We start from the raw sequence: 24,105 nt of genomic DNA on the forward strand, positions 1-24,105 counted from the left end.
ATGAGGGGAAAAACTTACTGTCAGGCATGACACTCACTGACACAAGAGAGTGTTACTCATGCTAATAAATCACTATGTTTAGACAAGTCTAATAGAATGAAAACATTAGTAAGAGTTAAGATAGAAAAGATGAAGGAAGATGCTCTCTTAAGAACAGCGTGATTTACAGCTTACACTGTTTACTTGTTTTATTTCTTATAGCACAAAATTTAATTTCAATTTTTTTTTGGTTAAAAATTATCCTGGTAGTTCATGGACGCAAACCTTTTGGTCTACCTTTCTCACATGAAAGAAAGCATTGGAAGAATAAGGTCCATCTAAATCAGGGGTGTCCAAACTCAAGTCCTGGAGGGCCAGAGCCCTGCAGAGGTTTTTTTTTTCCACCCTGCTTCCAACACACATACCAATGTAGCCTTCACATAACACCTGAAAGACTTGATTAGTTGGATCAGGTGTGTTTAATTAGGGTTGAATCTAAACCAGTGGTTTTCAAACCGGTCCTGCGAGCACCCCCAGCACTGGGGGCAACATTTTCCGTGTCTCCCTTATCTATCACACCTGATTGAAATCAATCAGCTCATTATGTAGAGACTGCCAAGACCTGAAATGGGTGTGTCAGATATAGGGAGACATACAAAATGTGAGGAGTTTGACAACATAACCCCATACCTTCAGTGACAACCATCAATACAAATCCCCAAGAACATACTACCGTATACCATGTAAAAAAAACAACCGCTATGCCCCAAATGAAACAAATTCCTCAATCATAGGACCATCAGAAGTTAAGTTGGGATAGCACAAGAAAGCTACTGCTTCAATCTGTTCAAACACCTGCATCTTCATGTATGGTCCTGGCTAAACAACCAATTCTATGTAGTGATTGATTAGGCGCACAGCCTAATGGCATGGGATAACATAACCACTAATGGTAAACAGAGTTAGAATTGTTTACAGTGGAACTAATGACACAATTTAAACAACATTAAGGTGTTTTAAGAAAACTCTGAACACGTAAGTGGAAGAGAGAAATTACATATCTCCTGTGCTGGGATTTCACATCAGTATCACGTGTCCGTGCAGCTCTAACAGCTGATCTGGGATCAGATTTCTCACGACTCCCTCAAATCACATGCGATCAACAGACATTTCAGAGAAACAGGTTGTTTCCTTCAGAAATAATAGTCGTAATATTATTAATAATTCACAAGATTACTTCAGTCACTGAACATCAGATGCAGTAGGGTGTCAAGTAACGAAGTACAAATACTCGTTACAATTACTTAAGTAGAAATTTTTGGTATCATACTTTACTTGAGTAATTAGTTTTTTCACAGCCGACTTTTTTACTTCTACTCCTGACATTTTCACGCAATTATCTGTACTTTCTACTCCTTACATTTTAAAAATAGGTCGTTACTCTCATTCGGCTTGTTTTCATTCCGGCTTGTCATCATTCCAAAAAAAAAAAAAAAAACCACCTATCCAGATAAATCGCGCCATCCGGATGAAGTATGCAGTTTGATTGTGGTTGGATGATAAGTATAAACATATACCATTCCGCCAACCCTATTGGTTTGCTATGGCGATCCATAGCACCCTGCACATGACACAGATCACAATCACACTCCAGTAAGGGCATATCCAGTTGTTTGGGTTCGTATTTCAAAAAATATATTTCTTAAAAGTAGGGTTGGGGTATGGAACCGGTATGCAACCGAAACCGAATAAGGACACCGATTTCGTGCCTCTTAAATGCCTGACGCGATCGATTGAAATGTTTGTCCTGGTTCTCCGAGAATGTAGGCCTACACAAGAAGCATGGGCGTCGCTAGCTTTTTTTATAGGGGCTATAGCATTTAGCTCCATAAACTGTACTCAATTGTCGCGATCGCCTCAGAGTCCAGTCTTCCCCTCCTTTACTTTCATATGAAAAAGGCGGCAGACCGGTTCTAAACTCTCCGTCTTTCAGCGGGGGCGCTTCTTCAATCCACAGACGGCGGTGGAGCAGCGCGAGCGCACATTAAACAGAAACGAGGACACAAGTGTGTTGTGTTTATCGATAGATTGTTAGAATATCTGTATCTGTGCTAGGTTCTTTGTCATAAATACAGTTTACACAAAGGTCACGAGGGAGCAGTCGGTTTCTGTAAAGTTTTCGCTTGTCACCGCTCATCACACCACAGCTGTTTCCTCCAGCGACAATCTAGCCCTTAACACATATAAACGAACGCATACTTCAATTGTTCTTATTTAAATATACTGAATTAAATCATACGTACTTTCATACATACACTACGTGGTAAAAGTCTTAGGCACGTTAGGGTTTTTCACCCCAAAGAATGGTGTTCGGTACAGTTATTTATATATTTTTGCTGTAGTGTGTCAGTAGAAAAATCAGTTTACCATTTCCACCAAACATTCATTTTGCCGTTGTCAGACTGCTTGTGCATTCAAAATCACCACTAGATTATTATTAAAATAATGGCAAACTGATATTTCCTACTGACACACTACAGCAAAAGATATAAATAAATGGCCTTAAACCCCTTTTTGGGGTGAAACTACTAATGTGCCTAAGACTTTTGCACAGTACTGTACTTTACAAACGACATTGTTTCTACTTTATAAAGAATGACCATACAGTCAATTCGCCGAACTGCTTAAGACAGTGTACAGACACCACTCATTTTAACTAATATCAGAGTGATTGACAGAGATGACAGTAGAAACATTATGTGTGCTTTTTGTATGAAATAATGACCCAGATTGTGAAATACATTTTATTAGCCTTAGAGTAAGGGAAGCACAACTTGGCAATGAGAGCATCCAAGGGTGAAGCTATGGATTTATTTTAAATATTTGTAATGTTCTTTATTGTTAATCCAGTTTTTTTTTTGTGGCCTCTTTTTTAAGTATCGTTTTTCAGGCACCCTTTAGGCACCGGTACCATTTTAAAAGTATCGAAATGGCCCGGACCCTACTTAAAAGTTATTATTTCTCAACTACCTGGCTCATTTATCAAATGGGTGCTTTCTCTTTATCCTCCGCAAATTAAGCTACTGTAGGTAGTCCGGTAACTAGACGTTTGAATAAATTAGCGGGTTGGGCGATTGACAATGTGAAAGTCGTGACATTTGCCAAGTATGGTACACCATACTCGGAATTGGTGCTCTGCATTTAACCCATCCAAGTGCACACACACAGCAGTGAGAAGGTGAACACACCGTGAACACACACCCCGAGCAGTTGGGCAGCTATATATCCAGCGCCCCGGGGAGCAACTGGGGGTTCATGATGCCTTGCTCAAGGGCAACTTCAGCCATGGGTATTGAGGGCTGGAAGAGAGCGCTGTTCAGTTTGTGGGTCAACCCAATTTCACTCCCTCCCACCTACAACTCCTGCCAGCACTGAGACTCGAACCGACGTCCTTCATGTTACAAGTCCAACTCTCTAACCATGTAGCGAATACAGGAAGCTATCAATCAAGAAGGTATTAGGATTATGAGTTTATTTTTCAGTTTTTTATTTTTTGATTAATCACTTGGATTAATCATTCATTTTGACAGCACTAATGTTTATTGTAAATAGACCAACCATACAAGGGTAATTGTTACTAAGCCTGCCCTGGGTACACCAATTTCCTGTTCATGTGCCCCTCGCAGATTCCTGCGCTAAGCTTGGATGTACCTTAAATACATTCCATTAAAGGTTATTGATGACATGCTCTGAAGTTTGACTTTTTGCACCATTACAATACTTATAGGCAACTAGTCATCATATCTCTAGGTTCTTTAATGTATTTGCATTGTACTAAAGTGCGTTCATTTTCAATGGGCATATATGCGGCTGAAACAGGTAATCTAGTGCATCCCAAAATTTTTCAACATGAATATTTTTAATATAACATTATAGTCATAATGGCCTATAGCCTTTAGAAAAATTTTTTTTTGAGGAGGTGGGGTAGTGCACACAATAGGCCCCTGTGGCGTGGCCTAATCTTTTGATTTCTTAATGGCATTTTTTTTTCCTTACACTTACTTTTACTTTTTATACTTTAAGTAGTTTTGAAACCAGTACTTTTACACTTTTACTTGAGTTATAAAAGCTTGAGTTGATACTTTCAACTTTCTAACAAAAGTCTTTTTAACCCTAAATATCTATACTTCTACTTGAGTAATGAAATGTGAATACTTTTGACACCACTGAATGTAATATTATGATTGATCCTCTGACAGCTCAATATCTGGCTTTGAATAAAATTTCCAGTTGATGACTATAATAAACGATCATATACTCCTCTTTATAGGGAGGAAACAAATATTCCCAGACTGTTCAAACACTCACGTGTATGTGTGTGTATGACACTTTTAGTAGTTTTGTTTCTACTATATATGTGTATTAGATCTCAATAAACGTGTATGTTGACTATGGCTTACAGAGTGTTTGCCACTCTGGCTCATACAGAACATATAAGTTTTCATGCTTTTTTAATACAAACCTTTTATAAAGATTTTGATATAAATATAAAGCTTAATATAAACTTGTTTTTGTGTTTCATTCTCTGGAAACTAAACCTTATAGTGATCTTAAAGGATCAGTGTGTTTATGGTCAACTTGTTTATTTTTTTTTTTGTGTACACACAGTAAACAATTATTTGGTGGGTTTAAACATGTAAAAGTATGGAAGTCATAAGAGGCCATTAATTATGATTAAATTATGATTATCTACTGATCACGACTTAACAAAAGTTTTTTTTTTTTTTTTTTTGCAGTTATTGTTTAATTGTTCTATCTACTGTTGCTATAGTAACGACCGCAACTTTGACACACATCTGATCAAAAGATAAAGCGTGTGCTCTCATATGTTGTGGTTCAGGTAATTTTGCTTCGCTTAGTAATAACGTCCACAATACATAAATACATTTTGTTTGTGGAAATTAACATGTTAGTCAAAGCAACAGCGCTTTAATGTGCTCGTCTCTCCTCTTTCTCTCTCTGGAGTTTTATTTTTTGTCCTCCCTACCCTGCTGCCTTAAAAAAAACAGCAGATGCTGGTTAGGTATGTTTATGATGCTGGGATGCTGGTTTTATGCTGGTCCTTTGCCAGCACAAGACCAGCATAAACCAACAAAAAAAATGTGTGGATTTTTTTTTTTTTTTTATCTCAGACCATCTAACAAATGGATTTAAAAACAAAACAAACAAACAAAAAACAAAACTGGCTTTGTTTCGCTAAGTATTTGAGTAAATTAAAACACAATACTTACATTTAAATGTGAATTCCTGAATTGCGCACAACTGATTCTGGCATAAGGTAGGGTGCAATTGTTGAATTGTATGTACACTTCATTTTCAAACAGAGAGTGCATTTCAAGTCACTTTCGAATTACAGCAGCCTTCGTCGAGCCACGGTGATGCCATCTGCCTTCGAAGTGCGCACCCTTCACATTGGGACAGCATACGTAGTGATGCTGTGATGCAATCGCACTTAAAATGCGGTCTTAGAAGTGTGCAACCTTCACATTGGGACGCAGCTACTGGCAGCACTCAGACACAGGCAACACAGAAGAAAAGGAAAGTTTCAGGGATTTATTTTATTGAATATGAAGTGTTAGCTTAGTTTAATTACCATGATTTAAATGTTGATACCTTATAATTTATATCTCACTGATTATTTCAGTTACAGCATTTCATTTCGTTAGAGCATTTAATTTGATGACGTTGTATTTCTGATGGTTTTAAATTTCATGATGTTGGAATTTATTACTGATTTTACGAAAGTGAAAGTAAGGTATGGTGACCCATACTCAGAATTCGTGCTCTACATTTGTTTGGACCAATGTGAAAATCAACCCATGTATGAAGGTAAAATGAAGTCAAAAAGATTTGCATGTGCAGGGTAATATTTGTGGAAGTGTACATACGACTGTAAGCGTAAATTAAATTTGCATGAGCAAGAGAAGCTTAGCAAAGGTGTAAATTGTGTTCCAAGTTTTATTTATTTATTATTATTATTTTCAGCATTTTATTATTATTGGTAAGTGTAATTCAAGTATTGTGAAACTGCAGCTTCTTGCTAATGCAAAATATATATGATCTGCATTCTTCTGACTTCCATTTTTCCGCGCTTACACTTTTGGCACGTTGTTTTTGACAAAAGATGGTCAAAAGCACTGCAATCCTGTGAACAGTGATTTGCAAGCGAAAACAACAGTTTAAAGAACTGAAAAAAAACGGATTGACTGTGTAGAACCAATCTGTATGTGTGTAAAAAAAACAAACTGTTGCAAATGTCTAAATTACTTTTTGTGTATGTAGGGCAAAAAGTTCCCGAAGTAATCTGATATGTACAGCTCCGTCTTTCTTTTATGTGCGCTTACAGTTTTGGCACGATTCTCTCACTAACTGAATTTTGCAAGCGCAAGGAGAGAGCGTGTCCATCTTCTTTTTGTAGCCAATTAAATAAGGCTTTCGCTGACTCTCTATGTACTCTTATCTGATTGTTTCAATAAACACATCATACGCCAATACATTAATCTTTATTTAGTTCAGGATTGTTCTTGCTGCTGGAATGGTACTTTTAACGTACACATAAATTAAAAAAATAACAACTAAATTAAAACATGATATTTTATAAGTTATGTACCATTAGGTTATGTGTTCATACTGAATTTCGAGCTATAGTTTCCTTCTCCTCCTCAACAAGCAGAGGAACAGTCAACAGTCAGACAAGCAGGAGACAAAGTGATGATGATAAAAAAGACAAGAGTTTATTGGATAATCTTAGTTGCGTATGTTTCAATGCTCATATCCATATCCAAAAAGTGTTATTATAGCACAAGCCATAACAATAGAAAAATTACTGCTTCACAACGAGAACCTCTGAAATGGAGACATTCTCTGATCTCTTACTTGTGAAGACAAAACCACACAATCACAAGACTAAACAACAATGGAAAAATAATATTAAAAATAATAAACAAATATAAACAACTTAATAATTTAATTAGTATATTAATTGTTTAAATGATTATTATAAATGATTAATGGAATAATAAGATGATTACATGATAAATGATGATGTTGTTGTTGTTTTTGTCATGCTGATATTGCATTGTTTTCTATATTTCTCATATGTTTCCTAATGTTTATCATAATGCAGTCTTGCCAAGTATATCTAGAATCTGATGTTTCCATCTGTATATAAAGTTTGGATGTGTTTATGAATAAATCATTCACAAGACTCTGATTTTAACAGTTTCAATGTTTGACTGACATGCAACAGTTGTTTGAAACATTAGCGATCCACAGTAGACACACATACACACACACACACACACACACACAAAGTCCACAGAAGAGTGTTCAGCAAATTTATATAGAGAAAGATATAAACTTTTTGATCCCATTTTTGATCCCACAAAGTCTTTTATAAAAGATTTTAGTTTTTCTACATAGTGCAGATAATGTTTAAAAACCCTGAGAACAAGGGATGTGCCCAAATCTGAATGCCATGTTCAGAATGGAAATGACCCATTCTATGGAGCCCCTAAAGGGACATGGTGAATTATTGAATTAATGGAAACATTTTTGAATGCACGCTTGTTTTTCCTTTCACTTTCCAATTTGTAATTACGTGTGCTCTGTGTGTATAGAGGGTATGCAATTACTGGGACTGAGTGCAAAACATCCTGCAATGTAAATGGCTTTAGTAGGGGAAACCGTGAAAACGGGAGTAAAACAAACAATTATCTGCTGCACTTAAAGGCAGCTGGAGTCGACAGTGGTCCTTACAAATTACAAAAGAACCAGTTGTCCGTGGACATTGACATGTGGCTAGAAATCTAGTTTCCTGACATCTATTGCCTATACAGTACATAAATACATAAAAAAGCAAAGCCTGTGAACGTTTTATCTGCTAGAAAACACTATAAATGCAATTTGGCTAGATGATCACTAATATAATTGTTATACATCATCATAACCATGGTCATAACACCCAGCCCTAAAATTAAAAGCGATGTGGACATCAATGGATATTTCTGTTTTTTTTCAGTCTATCTATCTATCTATCTATCTATCTATCTATCTATCTATCTATATCTATCTATCTATCTATCTATCTATCTATCTATCTATCTATCTATCTATCTCTGGCTTGCTTAGTTGGGGACACTTCATTTACAGCGATATCGTTGACTTGATTGCAAATTATTGCCACAGATACTGTTTTTAAACTGAACTGAGCTGCATGATGACATCACTGAATTCAATGATGAACTGCCTTTAACTGTCATTTTGCATTATTGACACACTGCTTTCCTAATTATGATGTTGTTCAGTTGCTTTGACGCAATCTTTTTTGTTTAAAGTACTATATAAATAAAGATGACTTGACTTGATCTATCTATCTATCTAAAGAACAAAAGGCTTCATAATGGATGTTTTCTTTTTTTTTTTATAAATGATAAAAGCTATACAGGTATGCATAATAGAAAATAATAAACATTTAATTGATAAGTTGTAAATACAAATACATAGCCTAGGTATGATTTTAGGCGGTACTGATTTTACAAGATATTTGTCAGTGACACTCAGGACCTGTTACACATTAAATCCTTCGACATCGTCCTGTCAGTCTTCTCTCCTTACTATCCTTAAGTGATAAGTGAAATCTGATGTACTGTAATGTGACTGACTACCACAGCAAGGCTAACCATGTCCCTTTGGGGCTCCGTAGAATGTGTTATTCATTATCAATGTCTTTCTGAATTCATAATTAGGCTTTGGGCATCCCTACTGAGAACCTTACTCAGTGCAGTTTTTAATATTTAATTAATTTGCATATATTTCAAATTTAATTATAATTATGAAAACATTTGCTTATGTTTCAATGTTTTATTGAGTCTTTAAAATGTGCGCAATTGTCATTATTCTGGCCCATTTAATTGATTTTACAAGCAGAATTTTGGGACAAACAAACATAATGTATGAAAAATGTATTAACAAACAAACAAATTATTTGTTTGCACTTGCAGGTTTGATCTGTAGTTGTCCGGCCTATGATGTTTAAGTGTAAAGGTGTAGAAAAATTCAATATGTAATCCGTTTAAATAAAAAAGGCCGACCCATCCAGAGAATTTTTTGTGTTATTTCTAAATTTGAACTCAGTCATCCAATCAACAGTAATGTGTTTGTAATGGTCCTCTCAGTGGTTAGTAACCTCATCACTGATTGGTGTGTGTGTGTGTGATATGGATTTGTTTATTATATAATGTCGTGTTTGCATGTAGCCCGATGCCTTCTTACAAGCACACTCAACCGCAAAAATCATCACCAGTATAACAGTTCCAATGGGTATGAAGGCAATGTGTAAATAGTAGAATGAATTGCGCAGAGGTTCACCCAAGCCCATTAAAACAGTCCTGTGGAGTAAAGAACAGTTCAGAGTTCAGATAAGCATTTCTATACACTCTTTTATGTGTTAAACACAATCTACTAAATAAAGTCTACTTCATTATAAAGAAATACAACAAATGAAAAAAAAAGTGCTTAAGAGTTTTGCTTAATTCCAGTTTTCTGTTTCTCTTGTTTAGAATACATATTTGCTAGTAGGGTGGATTCATTCATTTACTTCTTTTTGTATTTAACATTTTATGCTGATAGTGCATGTTGTTTACAGTTAGCTGTTTATTTCAAGTTTTTATATACAGATATATGCTACAGATAGCTAGTATATACCAAAAGACTTATTGCTATTTGTTAATTTGTGCTTAAGTGGCAAACTGTACCACAGTAACTTTGTCCTCGTTTCCTATTCCCACACGTTTCTCATCAATAGATGTGAATTGTGCCACAGATATGTTATTCACTACCCTAACTAGACAATATTTGTCCTATTTCCTCCAGACCAGCACATGTTACTCCCTCCAGCCCTTAGTTATCCGATGACCTCTGTGAGTATTGTACTAAACTCAGGGCAGCGGAGAGAAAATGGCATTGAGACCATCTTCTTTCACTCAAAACTACCTTCTTCCATAACAAGATCAACAGTGCATCAGACACACACAAACTCTTCAAAGCATTCAATACTCTCCACAATTCTCTTACCCCTTTAACTGCTGATGATTTTGCTAATAACCTCACAAACATTAGCATTCAGTTCTCTGCTCCACTCACCCCAGGAACTCACAGCAAACACTAACACAGCTGATCATCTTCACTACTCCTCCTCCTCTCCTCTTTCAAAAGAATTCTCTAAACTTTTCCTCTCCAGCCATCCTACCACCTGCCCTAGACCCCACCCCCTCACATCTCCTACAAGCTACGTATTTCCCCTGCACTTCTTACTTCGCTCACGAACATAATCAACACATCTCTTCTCACAGGCATTTTTCCGACTGCATTCAAACAGGCTCGGTTAACGCCTCTGCTTAAAAAAACGACACTAGACAGCTCACTTGTTGAAAGCTACAGGCATGTGTCTCTCCACTCTTTCATAGCAAAATCACTTGAACAAAGTGTTCAACCAAAGCCTTCCTTCCTCTCATAGCACAACAAGCTGGACAATAAACAATCAGTCTGAACAACTGAGTCTTACCACACAGATAGGTCATTCAGGGTGAGTTGGGGAGGAGAGGTATCCAAGTCATATCAACTGGTCACTGGGGGTTCCCCAGGGATCAGTCCTTGGACCACTCCTGTTTTCTATATACACTACATCACTGGGGTTCCTCTTGTATAAGTGCTTGGACCAGTTGTTTTCTCTATATACACTACATCACTGGGGTTCCTCAGGGATCAGTCCTTGGACCACTCCTCTTCTCTATATACACTACATCACTGGGGTTCCCCAGGGATCAGTCCTTGGACCACTCCTCTTCTCTATATACACTACATCACTGGGACCCATCATTCAGGCACATGGTTTTTGCTAACATTGTTATGTTGATGACACACAGCCCTACCTCTCATTTCAACCAGATGATCCAACGGTACCTGCATGGATCTTAGACTGCCTGATGGACATCTGGGCATGGATGAAAGAGCCAGTTTACCTTCCAGCTAGGTTCATCAATGATAATCCCAGGATTGTTGATCCATGATGATCAGCTATCCTTTAAAGATCATATTGCAAAAACAGCACGATCATGCAGGTTTGCACTACACAACATCAGGAAGATCAGGCCCTTCCTAAAAGAACATGCGACACAGCTTCTTGTCCAGGCCCTTGTCATTTCTAAGCTGGACTATTGCAATGCTCTTCTTGCTGGACTTCCCTCATGTGCAATCAGACCTCAGCGAATGATCTTGTTTTAAATGAGCCCAAAAGAGCCCATGTTACACCGCTTCATATCTCTCTGCACTGGCTTCCAGTCGCAGCTTGCATCAAGTTCAAGAGATTGGTGTTCCTACATCCACTCACTCTTACAACTTTACATCCCCTACAGAAGCCTGCGGTTGGTCTTGTGGTCCTATCACAGAGAGGCTCAAAATCACTCTCAAGGACATTTTCCTTCACCGTTCCCTGCTGGTGGAATGGTTCTAACTCCATCCGGGCAGCAGAATCCCTCACAATTTTCAAGAAACAACTGAATACTAATTTCTTCCGTGAGCATCTAACTACATCCTCCTATTAAAAATAAATAAATAAATAAAAATTCTCTTTGCTTTCACTTTTTCTATGCTCTCATTATACCTTAATCTCTTCCTGTTCTAGCTTTTACTATTTTGAACGATGACTGAAACCTTGTATAATGGGTACTTCTCGTATTTATTGCCATCCTATGATGAATCACTTCTTGTATTATTCCTCAATTGTAAGTCGCTTTGGATGAAAGTGTTTGCCAAATGAATAAATGTAAATGTAAATTTGTGGATTTCTAAATATTTCTAGCATCAAGACACACAAATCCACAAATAGGTGGATGATTCGTATGATACATCAGTATTCTATATTTTAAGCTATTGAAATATGAGCAGATGTACTTTAAACTGCACATCTTTAAAGTAGGTGAAAATATGGGCTTTATTGTTGTTCTCAATTGTAATTAATGTGAAGCTACAGGACACTCAGACCCAATAAAAAATAAAATGTAATATTAATTTCATATAAATATAGCATTTTTAATATTTTTAATTAAAATTTTCAGTAATAATTTAAATGTATGGGAAAAAAATTACTCAACATTTTGAAAGAAAAAATAAAATGTAGCATCTGAAAATAACTAGTTTTATTCAAGTTTTATTAAGTATTGTTTAACATTACTGGACTAACGTATATACAATAATTTATACCAGTACATTTTTTTTTAGCTCTTTAAGGTAATAATTGTGGGTTAACACTTTTTACAGTGTAGCTATGTCCCTCACAGACTCATTTTCAGTCATTTTCTCAGTTCAGTCTCTATTGCTCCTGATGAAAAATGTCAAATAAACTCCCAGTGTTTGACTCACCAGCTGATGTATTTGGTGGCATTGTAAAAAACTGGGTCTCCGGCGTTGCCGAAGCTGATGTTCAGGCCGTAAGTCTGAGGATCTTTTATGAAATACGCTTGTACCAGACGGGACTGAGGGATCCGGTTTACAGACACGAGCTCGGAGTGTTTGCAGGGTGTGGGGTCCAGTTCTGGTTTACGATACGCCACGGGTTTCCACTGATTATAACCCCACACATTGTCGCCATTTACTGGAACCGAGACCCAATTAGACACCTAACAGATGAGATCAGATAAATGCTTGCTTTATACAGGAAAACATCAACATACATTCATATTAACCATGTACACCCTGGGAATATGAATTAATAGTAAGGAAAATAAGATTTTTTTGAAAAAAAAAAACAAAACATTTTTGGACAAAAAAAAAAACACTATGTGTTTTTTATTGTTTTTTTTTTTTTTTTTGTTCATGTTTGTATGGTTAATATATTAGGATATGGTGAGAACATGGAGGAAAAAACAGCTAAAAAAAAATTCTGAGATTTTTTTTAGAACCTTTCCACCCAAAAAAATTCTGAGATTTTTTTTTTTGGCACAAATGCTGATATTTATATGATGAATGAATTCTGATGCTTGTCATGTAAATCAACAGTATAGCAGATACTTACATAAAATTATATAAATATCAGTCGTCACTCTATATCGCCATTAAAATAGGTCTTAGTAAAATGAGATTTAAATAATCCAAACATGCAATGAAATGAAATCCAGTGCTGATTGAGAGATGAAGGAATAAAGGCTCCTCAGAAGATGTGAGATGTTCTGGAGGCTTGTGAAGATCATTCCTCCGCTGAGGAACAGTGAAAGTAAAGCTTCTGGAAACAAATGCTCCTCAAAAGATCCTGATGATCAGATTTGAGACTCTAAAACATGATTGATGGAGAATCAAGTAAAGCTGAGCTGCTTCAGTCCATCAAGTGTTTATACACTTTTACTTGATTAAAAAAGTCTAAACTATCGGTCAGACCAACAGAAGGCATGGAGCAGATTGTGTGACAGGTTTAACTGTAATTGATCATGTTGATCATTTAAAGCCTTTAGAAGTGTGTGTATCAAATATGATGCATACAAAAATCTGAGAGATTGTCCAGGTTTGCTGAAGTGTTTACCGGAAAGAAATAGGGTTTGTACTCATCGTCTATGCAGTTGCTGTCATAAGTTCTTTCCCGGAATACTGAGTCTCCAACAGACTGAAACTCTAGAGCGAATCTGGAGTGGTTTCCTCGCGGCCTCACGCCGTCCAGCCACACGTGCAGCTGCGAGGAGTTGGCGTTATGACGGAGATTTGGCCACATTTCATCACGACCCACTGACTCAAACGCTGAGAACTGATGATAGAAGAGAAATCAGACACAATTCTACACAGAACCTGCTGTTTGTTCCTGTAGTTCTGCTCACCTGCAGACAGAGAGAGCCACTGATGAAACTCTCTGTTTTCTCTCCACCGCACAGTGTTACTGTGTGCCCTGACTGATTAACAGTGATCTTTGGGTCAGACCAGATGAAGTTCTGGAGCTCGTATGGAGGGTAAAAGCTGGACTCTGCGGTCTGCTGGGGGTCGGCGGTGTTACGGACGTCATCGTACTCCCACACCTGAGAAACAAACACAGCAGTGTTCATGTTTTCATTTCTAACCATCGTTTCTTATTTTATTTATGCTCTTTTGTTCTTTAATGTCAACATCAGTCCATCATTTATCCATTCATCATAATCTATCCATCAGTCAGTCCATCCATTCATCTAATCATCATCCACATTTAAAGGCTTCAGTGTCCCAAAGACACAATGACAAGGTTAGATTAGGCATATTAGTGCATTTCTAGTAATAAAAAAAAATAAAAACTGTTATTTTAGGACTGCATATGTATACATCAAATCTCAGCTGCTTATGTATTCATGTAATATTGAGTGTATTTACTCTGGTGAACACTAGAGCCCTGCTGTACCGCACACTGGTCTGCGGCTCCACCTTCAGGCTGCCTGCTGAACTGCGGTTGATGAAGGAGGGCCAGTCCACCTGTACTACAGACTGTGTGCTGTAAGTGTTAACCATCAGCAGTGCTGGAGCTCCATGATTACACAGCAAGAAGTGAAGTGTGTCACTTTGCCCCAGACCTCGCACATGAACCAGATTCACTCCAGCAGGAAGAACCAACGGAGGAGTCAGACCAGGGTTCAACTCTACAGACACCTGACAAATCAAGAGAGATGAGATGTTATATTAGACTGACCACACATAAACCTTTATAAAATAATTAGAATTGTAGATGTTTGAATATATAATTGTATAACTTGTATAACAAATTAATAATTCCCATTATGGCAAATTAAAAACCCAATAACATTAAATAATTAAAGGGTTAAAGGGCCCTGCGATAAGACGATGGGGTGTGTTGAAAGACGATGATCATGTATCGACGAATATACTATAGTGTGGTTCATAAACACTATAGTAAATTACTTTACTAAGTAATGTGTTTGTGGTAATTCTATAGTTTCTGTGGTAATAACAATTATAGTAATATAAATTACTTTACCCAATACTGTACTAAGTTTTCTACATCTATAGGGTATAATATACTACAATACACTACAGTTTACTGAAGTAAAAACTAAAGTATTCTACAGTATTTATCACAGTTTATCAGTTCGCTATAGTTAATACTCCAGTATGCATGCTGTAGCATTAATTAACTAAGTGTTGTAAATACTATAATATATACAGTATAATACACCTTACTATAGTGGTTCAAAAACAATATAGTGTATTATTTATTATAAATTAGGCCTACTATTGTATTTTTTCATGTGATATTGTTATAATCATTAAATATTGTCATTATTAAGTGTATTTGGCATTTCCAATTAATGTAGGCATGTTACATTCAGACTATTATTATTAGGTTACTTTTATTATTAAATTAATATTACTACAATTAATTTGCTCCGCAATAATTTCATATTAACTAACTGACGCGTTGTGAGGATAAGTAGCTTAGGCTACTCCTCATTGAAAATGTTTTTAAAAATGTATTTTAAAACAGGTCTATTATAGCTTCCAATTAATTCTAGGCCTATAGCCTAAATAAAATTGTTAACACTTCAGTCATCAATGAAACTTAAGAGCAGCTTTATTTTAAGCGCCGACTTTCAAACACAAGCTGTTCAACACGAAATACGTTTCTTCTCATTGTTTTCATGTTCGGGCCACAAGAGAAACATTAAGGAAATAAATTAAAACAGTTATATATCGCATATTAAGTAGGAGATTCGTCTCTCGTCGTCTCTGAGAGAATATGCGCCGTTAATGCGTGTCGTCAGTTTTTCAGACATTCACCAGCATTAAGTTTTGTACAAAGTTTGCACGTTGCTTGCGTAATGTCTACTGGCTCGCCTTCACGGTTTAAAACAGAAATATTTCCAATATTGCGACGCATCCCCACTAACTCCCCACCCCCCGGGGGGCCTCCGATTTGCTGTTCGCGGGGGGCCCCGCAGATTTGCGCTACGCCACTGACCACGTTCAAAGCCCAGAAAGGTAGTAAGGACATCGGTAAAATAGTCCAAGTGACATCAGTGGTCCAACTGTACTGTTATGAAGCTACCAGATTTTTGTGCTCCTGCGTCGGCAGCACCAGACGCGTGCGCAGTGGGACTCTTTACGCCCATCGAAGATACGAAAGAAAACCAGCTGTTGAATGAAGTTATTTTGGTTTTCTTTACGCAAAACAGTATTCTCGTAGCTTCACACAATTATGGTAGAACCATTGTTGTTGTATGGACTATTATGTCGATTTTATTATTGTTTTTCTGTTGATTTAACATGGTATTTTAGTATTTGTTAGAAATGTTGATTTTTGTTGTTGTTGTTGTTGTTACAATTACTCCACTAAGTCATTTTTCTCAGTGTATATGAAAACGGCATTTTCTGAACTGTCTATTATGAACGAATTTGCGGATTTTTAAAAGTTAGGCCTATTTATTGTTGTTACACTCGTATGAAGTTTCATTTCTGCATTATGATTTATTCTTACCTTCCGCTGAAACATATCACCTCGCGTCAGAAGAAAAACTATACAACTAGCCACACCGAATAAAACAGTGGTTACAATTTTTCCTATACACCAATACATGTTTACACCCTGAACACAAATGTATGGATCTTCTTCTTCTTCTTTTTAATGGCGGGTGGGTGTAACTAACAGTGCATTTACGCAACCTACTGTACTGGAGTGTGGGCAAGAGATTTGCATTTTCATTACTTTTTCTTCTTTATTTGTTATAGACTGTGGTTTAGGTATGTGAATGCTCATCCACTACAGAGCTCCAGTAAAAAGTAGACAGGGAATTGTTCAACTCTTTATCTGAAGCATTTAAATGTTCACAGCAAATGCTGGTACAGTATAACATCGGTCCAGTTTGATTGGATTTTGAACAGCTGTACAGCTATGAGGTGTTAGATGTGGTGCTTCTGAAATAAACAGAATAAAATATACATCAGTACATCTGCCAAATGTAAGTTACAGACATGTAAATAACTTACCACTGACACCTTATAACTGTGCAAACAAACAAGCTTCAAATCACTTTTTTTCTTACTGCTGAAAATTAGATCACTTATGGTAAAAATCCATTTTCTCTCAGGTGCATGCAGTGTAAGCTAAATGGTGAATACTTCTACATTAGCCTACTCTTGTCAATGTAGTCCATAGCAAAAAAAAAAAAAAAAAAAAAAAAAAAAAAAAAAAAAAAACATTTGAAATAAAATAAATCTGGACTCCAGGGGTTATTTTGAGAGAAACCCAGGTATTTTAAGCAGTATGATTATATATAAAAATATATATAATACAGAATAAACATTCATCAATCAGTACTTTTTTACTTAAGTACATTAAAAATCAAGTACTTTTGTACTTTCACTCAAGTAAAATTGAAAAGAAGTACTACCTCATACTTTTACTGAAGTATTATGTAATATGTTCAAATATCACTGGAGTAATATGACTTTGGGGAAGAAGTGGCCTAGTGGTTAGAGAGTTTGACTCTTAACCCTAAGGTTGTTGGTTCGAGTCTCGGGCCGGCAATACCACGACTGAGGTGCCCTTAAGGAAGGCACTGAACCCCCAACTACTCCCCGGGCGCCACTGCTCCGGGTGTGTGTTCACGGTGTGTGCCCCTTAAATGCAGAGCACAAATTCTGGGAATGGGTCACCTTACTTGGCTGTATGTCCCATCACTGTCATTTCTTCCAGTGGTTTCTTCCAATGTCATGTCAAGTTTGTGACGTCAGTTTGATTTTTATTTTTGATTCTGATGTCAGTTTGATGGCTTTTTCAACATCAATTGCCCAGTGGTCAATGCAGCCGTCTGTTGTTGCAGACAGTGTGTGCATCCCTATCATCGTTATTTGACACACGATGACACGATGGCCTGCACTCCCCTCAGCATGGTGGCGTGAGTATACTGTTCCACATAGCGACCCCTAGAGGTCGCAGTTCGAAGTTCCCTTGAAAAGGAATGTCTCAGGTTACGAATGTAACCATGGTTCCCTGAGTAGGGAACGAGACACTGCATCCTCTAGCTTTCTTGCCATGCTTCGGAAGCAAGCTTCAGACGAAGAAGTGAATGACGTGTTCTCCCGGTGCCTATTTATTCTATAGTCGCACCGGAAGTGACATCAGGGGGTATCGCCAACAAACTTGTTGGTGTTTTTTCAATGCATGGTTGGTGTTTTGGTTAATATTAGACATTCCCTATAGTGACCCCTAGAGGACGCAGTGTCTCGTTCCCTACTCAGGGAACCATGGCTACATTCGTAACCTGAGACGTTTTCTCGTAAATTCCATTAATTCCTATGTGGGGACACTTTTGTTACTTTTTTTTTATTGCACCCATTTAAACTCCTCGAATTCACTATATTAATAATAATAATAATAATAATTATAATTATAATAATAATAATAATGCAAGTGTGACAAAAGTAGAGAAATCTTGGACCAGTACGATCAACACACGATTTTTAGAATTTTTTTGAAAATCAGTTTCGGAAGGTTTTAATTAATGTTTGTGAAACTCTGAGATTTATCTGTGGATCTCATTCTGTTTATTTGTCAATATGTTTTATTTTTGTTAATCTCATCAAAATCATTTATTTGTGGATCATAATCTGTTTATTTGGAATAACGCAACAATTCTATCTCCATAAATAATGACCAGTCGTACACTCTGGGAAACACCGTCTATTCCACAATGCAGAGCTCAGTTCTGATACTTTCAGTTTCGCTAAACGTGCAGTGTGTGCGAAGTTTGGACGCCTAGAACAAAAGAGCCATTCAGAACATCACCAATGTAAGTATTCATGTTTAAAAATATTATACTAGACGGTTTGTCTTCGTGTTGTTATATAAATTGTTGTGTCTTATGTTCGTGGGGATCTAAACCAGCTAGTGATGCTGAAGTTAGGGAACATGTAAATGAATGTGTCCATCAGTGTGATTGCGATGATAACAGTGATTATGATCTTCACTCGTGCGGTTATTAATGTAATTACTAAATTGTTCGTTGATTTCTCCGATGATGAGATTGTTTGGTGGCATGTTTCTGAATATCTGAAGCCCGTTGTTTGTGAATTGGGTTTCACTGATCATTCTGAGTATAACAATGAAATAATTTCTTAAATTTGATGTTTCTTATCTGACATTTTTACCATGTAAGATCCACGTGTTAAATCTTTAAATAACCTTAAAAAGCAATGTTTCGACTGTATATTGTGGTCAGTTATATAGGCTAGCATTCTATTATTCAGCAAGGCATTTTACTCGTGTATAAATGTCTTTATTATGCGTATGTGTCGGTTATGTCACAGCTGTTTGTTTTCTCCTCAGGTCGAATCTTTTAATGCTGCTGTCATTTTGCTTCGTCTATCATAGCGGTCAGTGTAATTTGTTTATAAAATGTAAATCGTTCTGATTTTCAGTTCGAGCTAGAATTCTAGTTCTAATCGATTGTTTTTCTGTTGCACCACTAAAGTCATGTTCTTTTGCTGACATTTGTGAATAGATGGAAATTCCCCAGTATATTATATCGTCATTACACATCATGACATCACTGACACATCTTTGCAGTTCATTCCAGTTCATTTATTATTAAGCATTGTTTGGTCAGGGATGAATGAGGCTTGTTTGTTTGCTCTGAAAGACCGATAAGACACTCATAAGATGAACAGTTCTGAACTCTGATGAAAGTTGGTCAGGGATGAATGTGCTGTATAATTTAATTTTCATGAGCAAGCTCATGGCTTGAACCAACAACCTTAATCTTTACATTTACTTCTTTTGTTTATTATTGTAGATATTGGAGGATCTGTTCAATATTTTTGAAGCTGTTAAAGGCATTTGTGTTTTTTTTTTTTTTTTTTTTTTTGATTTATTTGTTTTGTATTGATTTGTTTTTTATTTGCATGAGCTTTGAATGTGAAATTCAAAAATGGAGACAATGCCACACTGAAATATGAGGCCAAAGACATTTCAGATATTCGCTTCATTCGACAAGGAAAACCAGTACACTTTGCTGACATCCCCATTTGTGAAGAATATACAAGAGGAAGTGGCCGAGTATGTAAAAAAGAAGCATGTGACATCATCATCAAGGATCTGATCTTCAGTGATGCTGGGAATTACATTTTTAGATTCAATTACAAAAATGCTCTGACGGATCTGACGTACCAACTTCATATTTATGGTAAAGTCAAAACTGACCAAACTATCAGAATGCATGTGCTTTCTGGATTTCCTTTAGTTATTCTGTGGTACTGCATGCTGGACTGTAACCATCAGAATCAGTGAATGGGACACGTCCTGAATAATATCATGGTTAGTGGTCACCAATAAGCTTTTCATTGGCTGATGATTACATCTGGTTCCATAAATCTTAATATGTGCTTATGGCCTTTATGACAATATTATGAGACAATATTAATAATATTCTGTCTAATAATTTCTGTTTCTCCTCAGATGAGATTTGTGTGAACATCGGTGAGCAGCTGAAGTTAGATGTTCTGTTGTCAGAAGCTGATAAAGTGCAGCATCAGAGCAGCGGAAGTTAGATGTTCTGTTGTCAGAAGCTGATAAAGTGCAGCATCAGGAGCGATTGTAAGGTGGTTTGTAGAGATGGAAACTTGATCATCAATAACTTTACAGCCAGTGATTCAGGAACATACAAAGTTTTGGGCTCTGAAGGAGAAACCTTGATCACAGTGACTGTTGAAGGTGAGAGAAGCTCAGAATATCTGGAAATATTATTTTTTAAAAGTAGTAGTAGTATGTTTATTCACCATGAGCTCTGGTTTTTCTCACTTTGTTTGACTGACCTTTGAATATCTTGTACTGAATCTACAGGATCTCGTTCAGGTGGTAAACCCAGGAGTGATGCTGAACAACACAGTAAGTAAAACAGCAGGCAATGAGAGCATTACAATATATTTAAAAAGTGAGCTTGAAACTATAATATTTGTCTCCCCTTCTGCTGTAGAGCACTGGATTGGACCGGCTGGGCTGCCTGGGTTTATTTGGGTGGTTCTTTGCCTTTTTTAAAAGAAGAAAGATACACCGATATCTGGATGCAGGTCTGAGAAGGTTCTGCATTTGATGAAGAACCATCTTTATGACTATTAAAAATTATGTTCTATAATATTAATGCAATCCAGATGTGCTACATCTGCCATATTGTCATGTGACCTATCCCGAAAGTAGTAGGACATCCAGGTTCTTTCTGACAGCTGTTTTATAAGTATTACAAGGTTTTATTGCCATCTGAATCCATAATGTCAGTGTGTTTCTCCCACCACCCGCATATTTCCCTGACTGAATTACCTACTGTTTTTTTTTTTTAACAAATAAAAAAGGTCATGTGGTAATTTCACTGCTGCCAAATCCACATCCGAGTTTACAAGATGGGATCAATTTTAAATTCACTGTTTAAATTCTTTTTGGCAGCTCCATATGATAACTGTTGTGCTTTACTGTAATTTGCATTAAAGATCTACACTTTTATTACTGAAAGATATATAGCATATTATTGCACCAAAGGACATGTAATGCAATTTTAATGTTTGTTTGTATGGCATTCATTTATGTATGTATGTATGATGTATGTATTTATTTATTTATTTATTTATTTATTTATTTATTTATTTATTTATTTATTTATGTCTTTTATTTATTTTTTAAGTCCCTCAGTTGTCCACCAGAGGTCTCACTCCACAGAGTATTGACTATAGTTCCCAGGAAGCCTCATACCTGGACTAATTTCCGCTCAACTGATCGTTGCACTCAGATTATTTATAAACTGTGTTTAGTTCTCTCTTCGTGAAGTCTTGTTTATTGTGTATCTTGCCTGTGTATCGACACTGTCTGGACTTTTACTTCACAACCCTAGCTGCCTGTCCTAGTCTGTTGTTTGTTGTGGACTGGGACTTGTGTTTGTTTGCTGCCTGCCCTGATCCTCTGCCTGGTTTTGACCACGCTTACTGTTTTGCCTCTGACAATCCTGGTATTTCACCCACTGCCTGTTTGTACTTTGAGACTGCTTCCACTAGATAAACAACACATGGATTCCACTCAACCAGAGTCTGTGTTACAATCAGGCTGAAACGATTTTGTCTAAAATAGAAACGACTCATATATGGAATCTATCAGTCAGGAGCTGCACAATGTTTGACAGATTTTACACTGCTATTGTCAATTAAGTAAACAAACTGATTAAAGCTATTCTTTTTCTGATGTTTAGAATTATACCTTTTATTATGTTAAAGAAAAAAAAAATTGTACAGTCTTTACTGTGTGGGCCAAATGTGTAATTCTCTAACCTGCTAAAAACAGTAAACATTTACAAGTTCTCTTATATTACAAAATAAATAAAAAAATAAATGAGAGCATGTGAATTTTTAAAAACATTTTTGCACCAACTGCAAATTATGTGAACAGTATTTTTAGTCATAAAACAAAAAAAAACAAAGCGTTTTAAAAGGAAAAAATGTTAGAAAGCATTACCTTCTATGACCTTGTTGAAATCCAAACGGTAAGAGCACGGCGCTTGCAACGTCCTGATCATGGGTTCGATTTTTGGCCAAACTGTATGGCAAAAAATGTACACCATCAGATTTCCTTGGATAAAAGAATACACCAAATTCATAAATGTATATGTAAACACCCTTAGAGGGAAGCTGAGGAACTCACATAACAAAACACATTAAAAATGTTTTTATTTTGGGTCTATTATGAACATCATGACCACAACAGATATTTTGTACACACAATCCACAACATGTTTGAGTGCCAAACTTCAAAGACGTGTTCATGGCACTAAATGAGAAAAAGTCACAAAAACATCATAACCAGTATTTATAGAAAAAACCCCTCTCAAATTGACCAACAACATATTATAAGGGTTAAAAAAAACTAGTATTGCTTTAATGTGTGCAAATCAGCTTTGAAAGAGTATGTTTTGGAAAAACTCTTAACAAATTAAACAATTTAAGAAATAATTTTGTTGGTATTGTGTGTATGTTATTTTATGCAGTTGATCATGACACTTTTTAAGTGATTACACCTCGGCTAATTGTTAGCTAGCACAATAAAAGCCTGACAACTCTAAATGTGTTCAGTTCTCTGATAATATAATTCACATATTAAGGTGTGTATAGGCTATATATGCACTCTAAATAAAAATGGTGCTTAACAGCACTTAAGGGAGTTCATTGGCTTGTAATCAAAGGGGAACCACTTTAAGTGCTATATAGAAAATCAACTTTAAAGCTACAGCGCCTTCATCAATGCAGAACCAGAAGAGGTCAAAAAGTCTCATGTGGGGCCCTGGAATATTTCCTTATGGGGGGCCTTGGGGGGTTATCTTCGGGAAATACTATAGAGAATCTTTAAAGAACTATACAGGTGCTTAACGGCTATACAGAGCACCCCAAAGAACCGCTGAAGAAACAAATCTGTGTCTATGTCTGTGTGAGCAATCCGAGCAGCGACAGGTGCGTCTTGTTCTGTGGGTCTGCTTTTGGTGATGTGTTTGTTTTGTCCTTCATCAGATTGTTGTTACTGGTTCGCTGTTTGTCTCGCTCCTTGCAGTGTCTGCCGGTCCAGTTGGTTTGGAGTTTCCGGCCTCTAGCGCTAGTGCCTGGGACTGTTCACTCTAGTTGGTGTGTCGCCATTGTAGCTTCCTGTTTCTGGTTCGTGTCTTCGAGGATTCTGCCCACTGCTATCACTGCGCTGCCAAGGAGGAGCTGCTGACCAGAGACTTGTGCCGACTACCTGACCTCGTTTGTTCTTGAGCAATTTAATAAAACCATTGTTCATTTGCAACTGAATCCAGTGTTTCTGTCCCTGACAGGGTATATATATATATATATATATATATATATATATATATATATGCATAAATATAGCCTAACTCAAAAACATCATCAGATTTTGAGCAGATATACGTAGAACCCAATCAAAAAAAAAAAAAAAAAAGACAAAAATGTTGCTTTTTCATTTATTTATTGAGAAAAAAAATTATCCAGTCTTACATATCTGTGAGTGGCAAAAGTATG

The 24,105-nt window shown here is 36.6% G+C and overlaps 1 protein-coding gene and 2 long non-coding RNA genes across 3 annotated transcripts; 2 read left to right on the forward strand and 1 right to left on the reverse strand.

Annotated features, from left to right (window-relative positions):
- Window positions 1-5,389: 5,389 nt before the first annotated feature.
- On the reverse strand, window positions 5,390-16,684 carry LOC109069675 (glycosylated lysosomal membrane protein-like). Its single transcript, XM_019086302.2, has 7 exons — window positions 16,538-16,684; window positions 14,422-14,694; window positions 13,902-14,096; window positions 13,613-13,831; window positions 12,460-12,716; window positions 9,291-9,428; window positions 5,390-5,444 (listed from the first exon to the last, which is right to left on the reverse strand). The coding sequence occupies exons 1-7, from the start codon at window positions 16,634-16,636 to the stop codon at window positions 5,390-5,392; spliced, it is 1,236 nt and encodes a 411-aa protein (XP_018941847.2). The 5' UTR covers window positions 16,637-16,684.
- A 3,552-nt stretch (window positions 16,685-20,236) lies between these two features.
- Window positions 20,237-20,597, forward strand: LOC122148755. Its single transcript, XR_006162596.1, has 2 exons — window positions 20,237-20,374; window positions 20,516-20,597. It is a non-coding gene; the product is annotated as an uncharacterized LOC122148755 (long non-coding RNA).
- Window positions 20,598-20,667: 70 nt separating this feature from the next.
- Window positions 20,668-21,591, forward strand: LOC122148865. The gene is made up of 3 exons (XR_006162679.1): window positions 20,668-20,770; window positions 20,900-20,944; window positions 21,033-21,591. It is a non-coding gene; the product is annotated as an uncharacterized LOC122148865 (long non-coding RNA).
- Window positions 21,592-24,105: the final 2,514 nt, after the last annotated feature.

This window comes from Cyprinus carpio, chromosome A19, assembly GCF_018340385.1.
Source record: "Cyprinus carpio isolate SPL01 chromosome A19, ASM1834038v1, whole genome shotgun sequence".
Taxonomy (NCBI): domain Eukaryota; kingdom Metazoa; phylum Chordata; class Actinopteri; order Cypriniformes; family Cyprinidae; genus Cyprinus; species Cyprinus carpio.

What these genes read in the sequence shown, in the direction of transcription:
- LOC109069675 (XM_019086302.2), bottom strand. Translation starts at nt 16,636, where the DNA reads ATGTATTGGTGTATAGGAAAAATTGTAACCACTGTTTTATTCGGTGTG. An exon ending in GTGATATGTTTCAGCGGAAG is followed by an intron (nt 14,695 to 16,537) that starts GTAAGAATAAAT and finishes TTGATTTGTCAG; the next exon opens with GTGTCTGTAGAGTTGAACCC. An exon ending in AAGAAGGCATCGGGCTACAT is followed by an intron (nt 5,445 to 9,290) that starts GCAAACACGACA and finishes CCCAATGTGAAG; the next exon opens with GGTGCGCACTTCGAAGGCAG.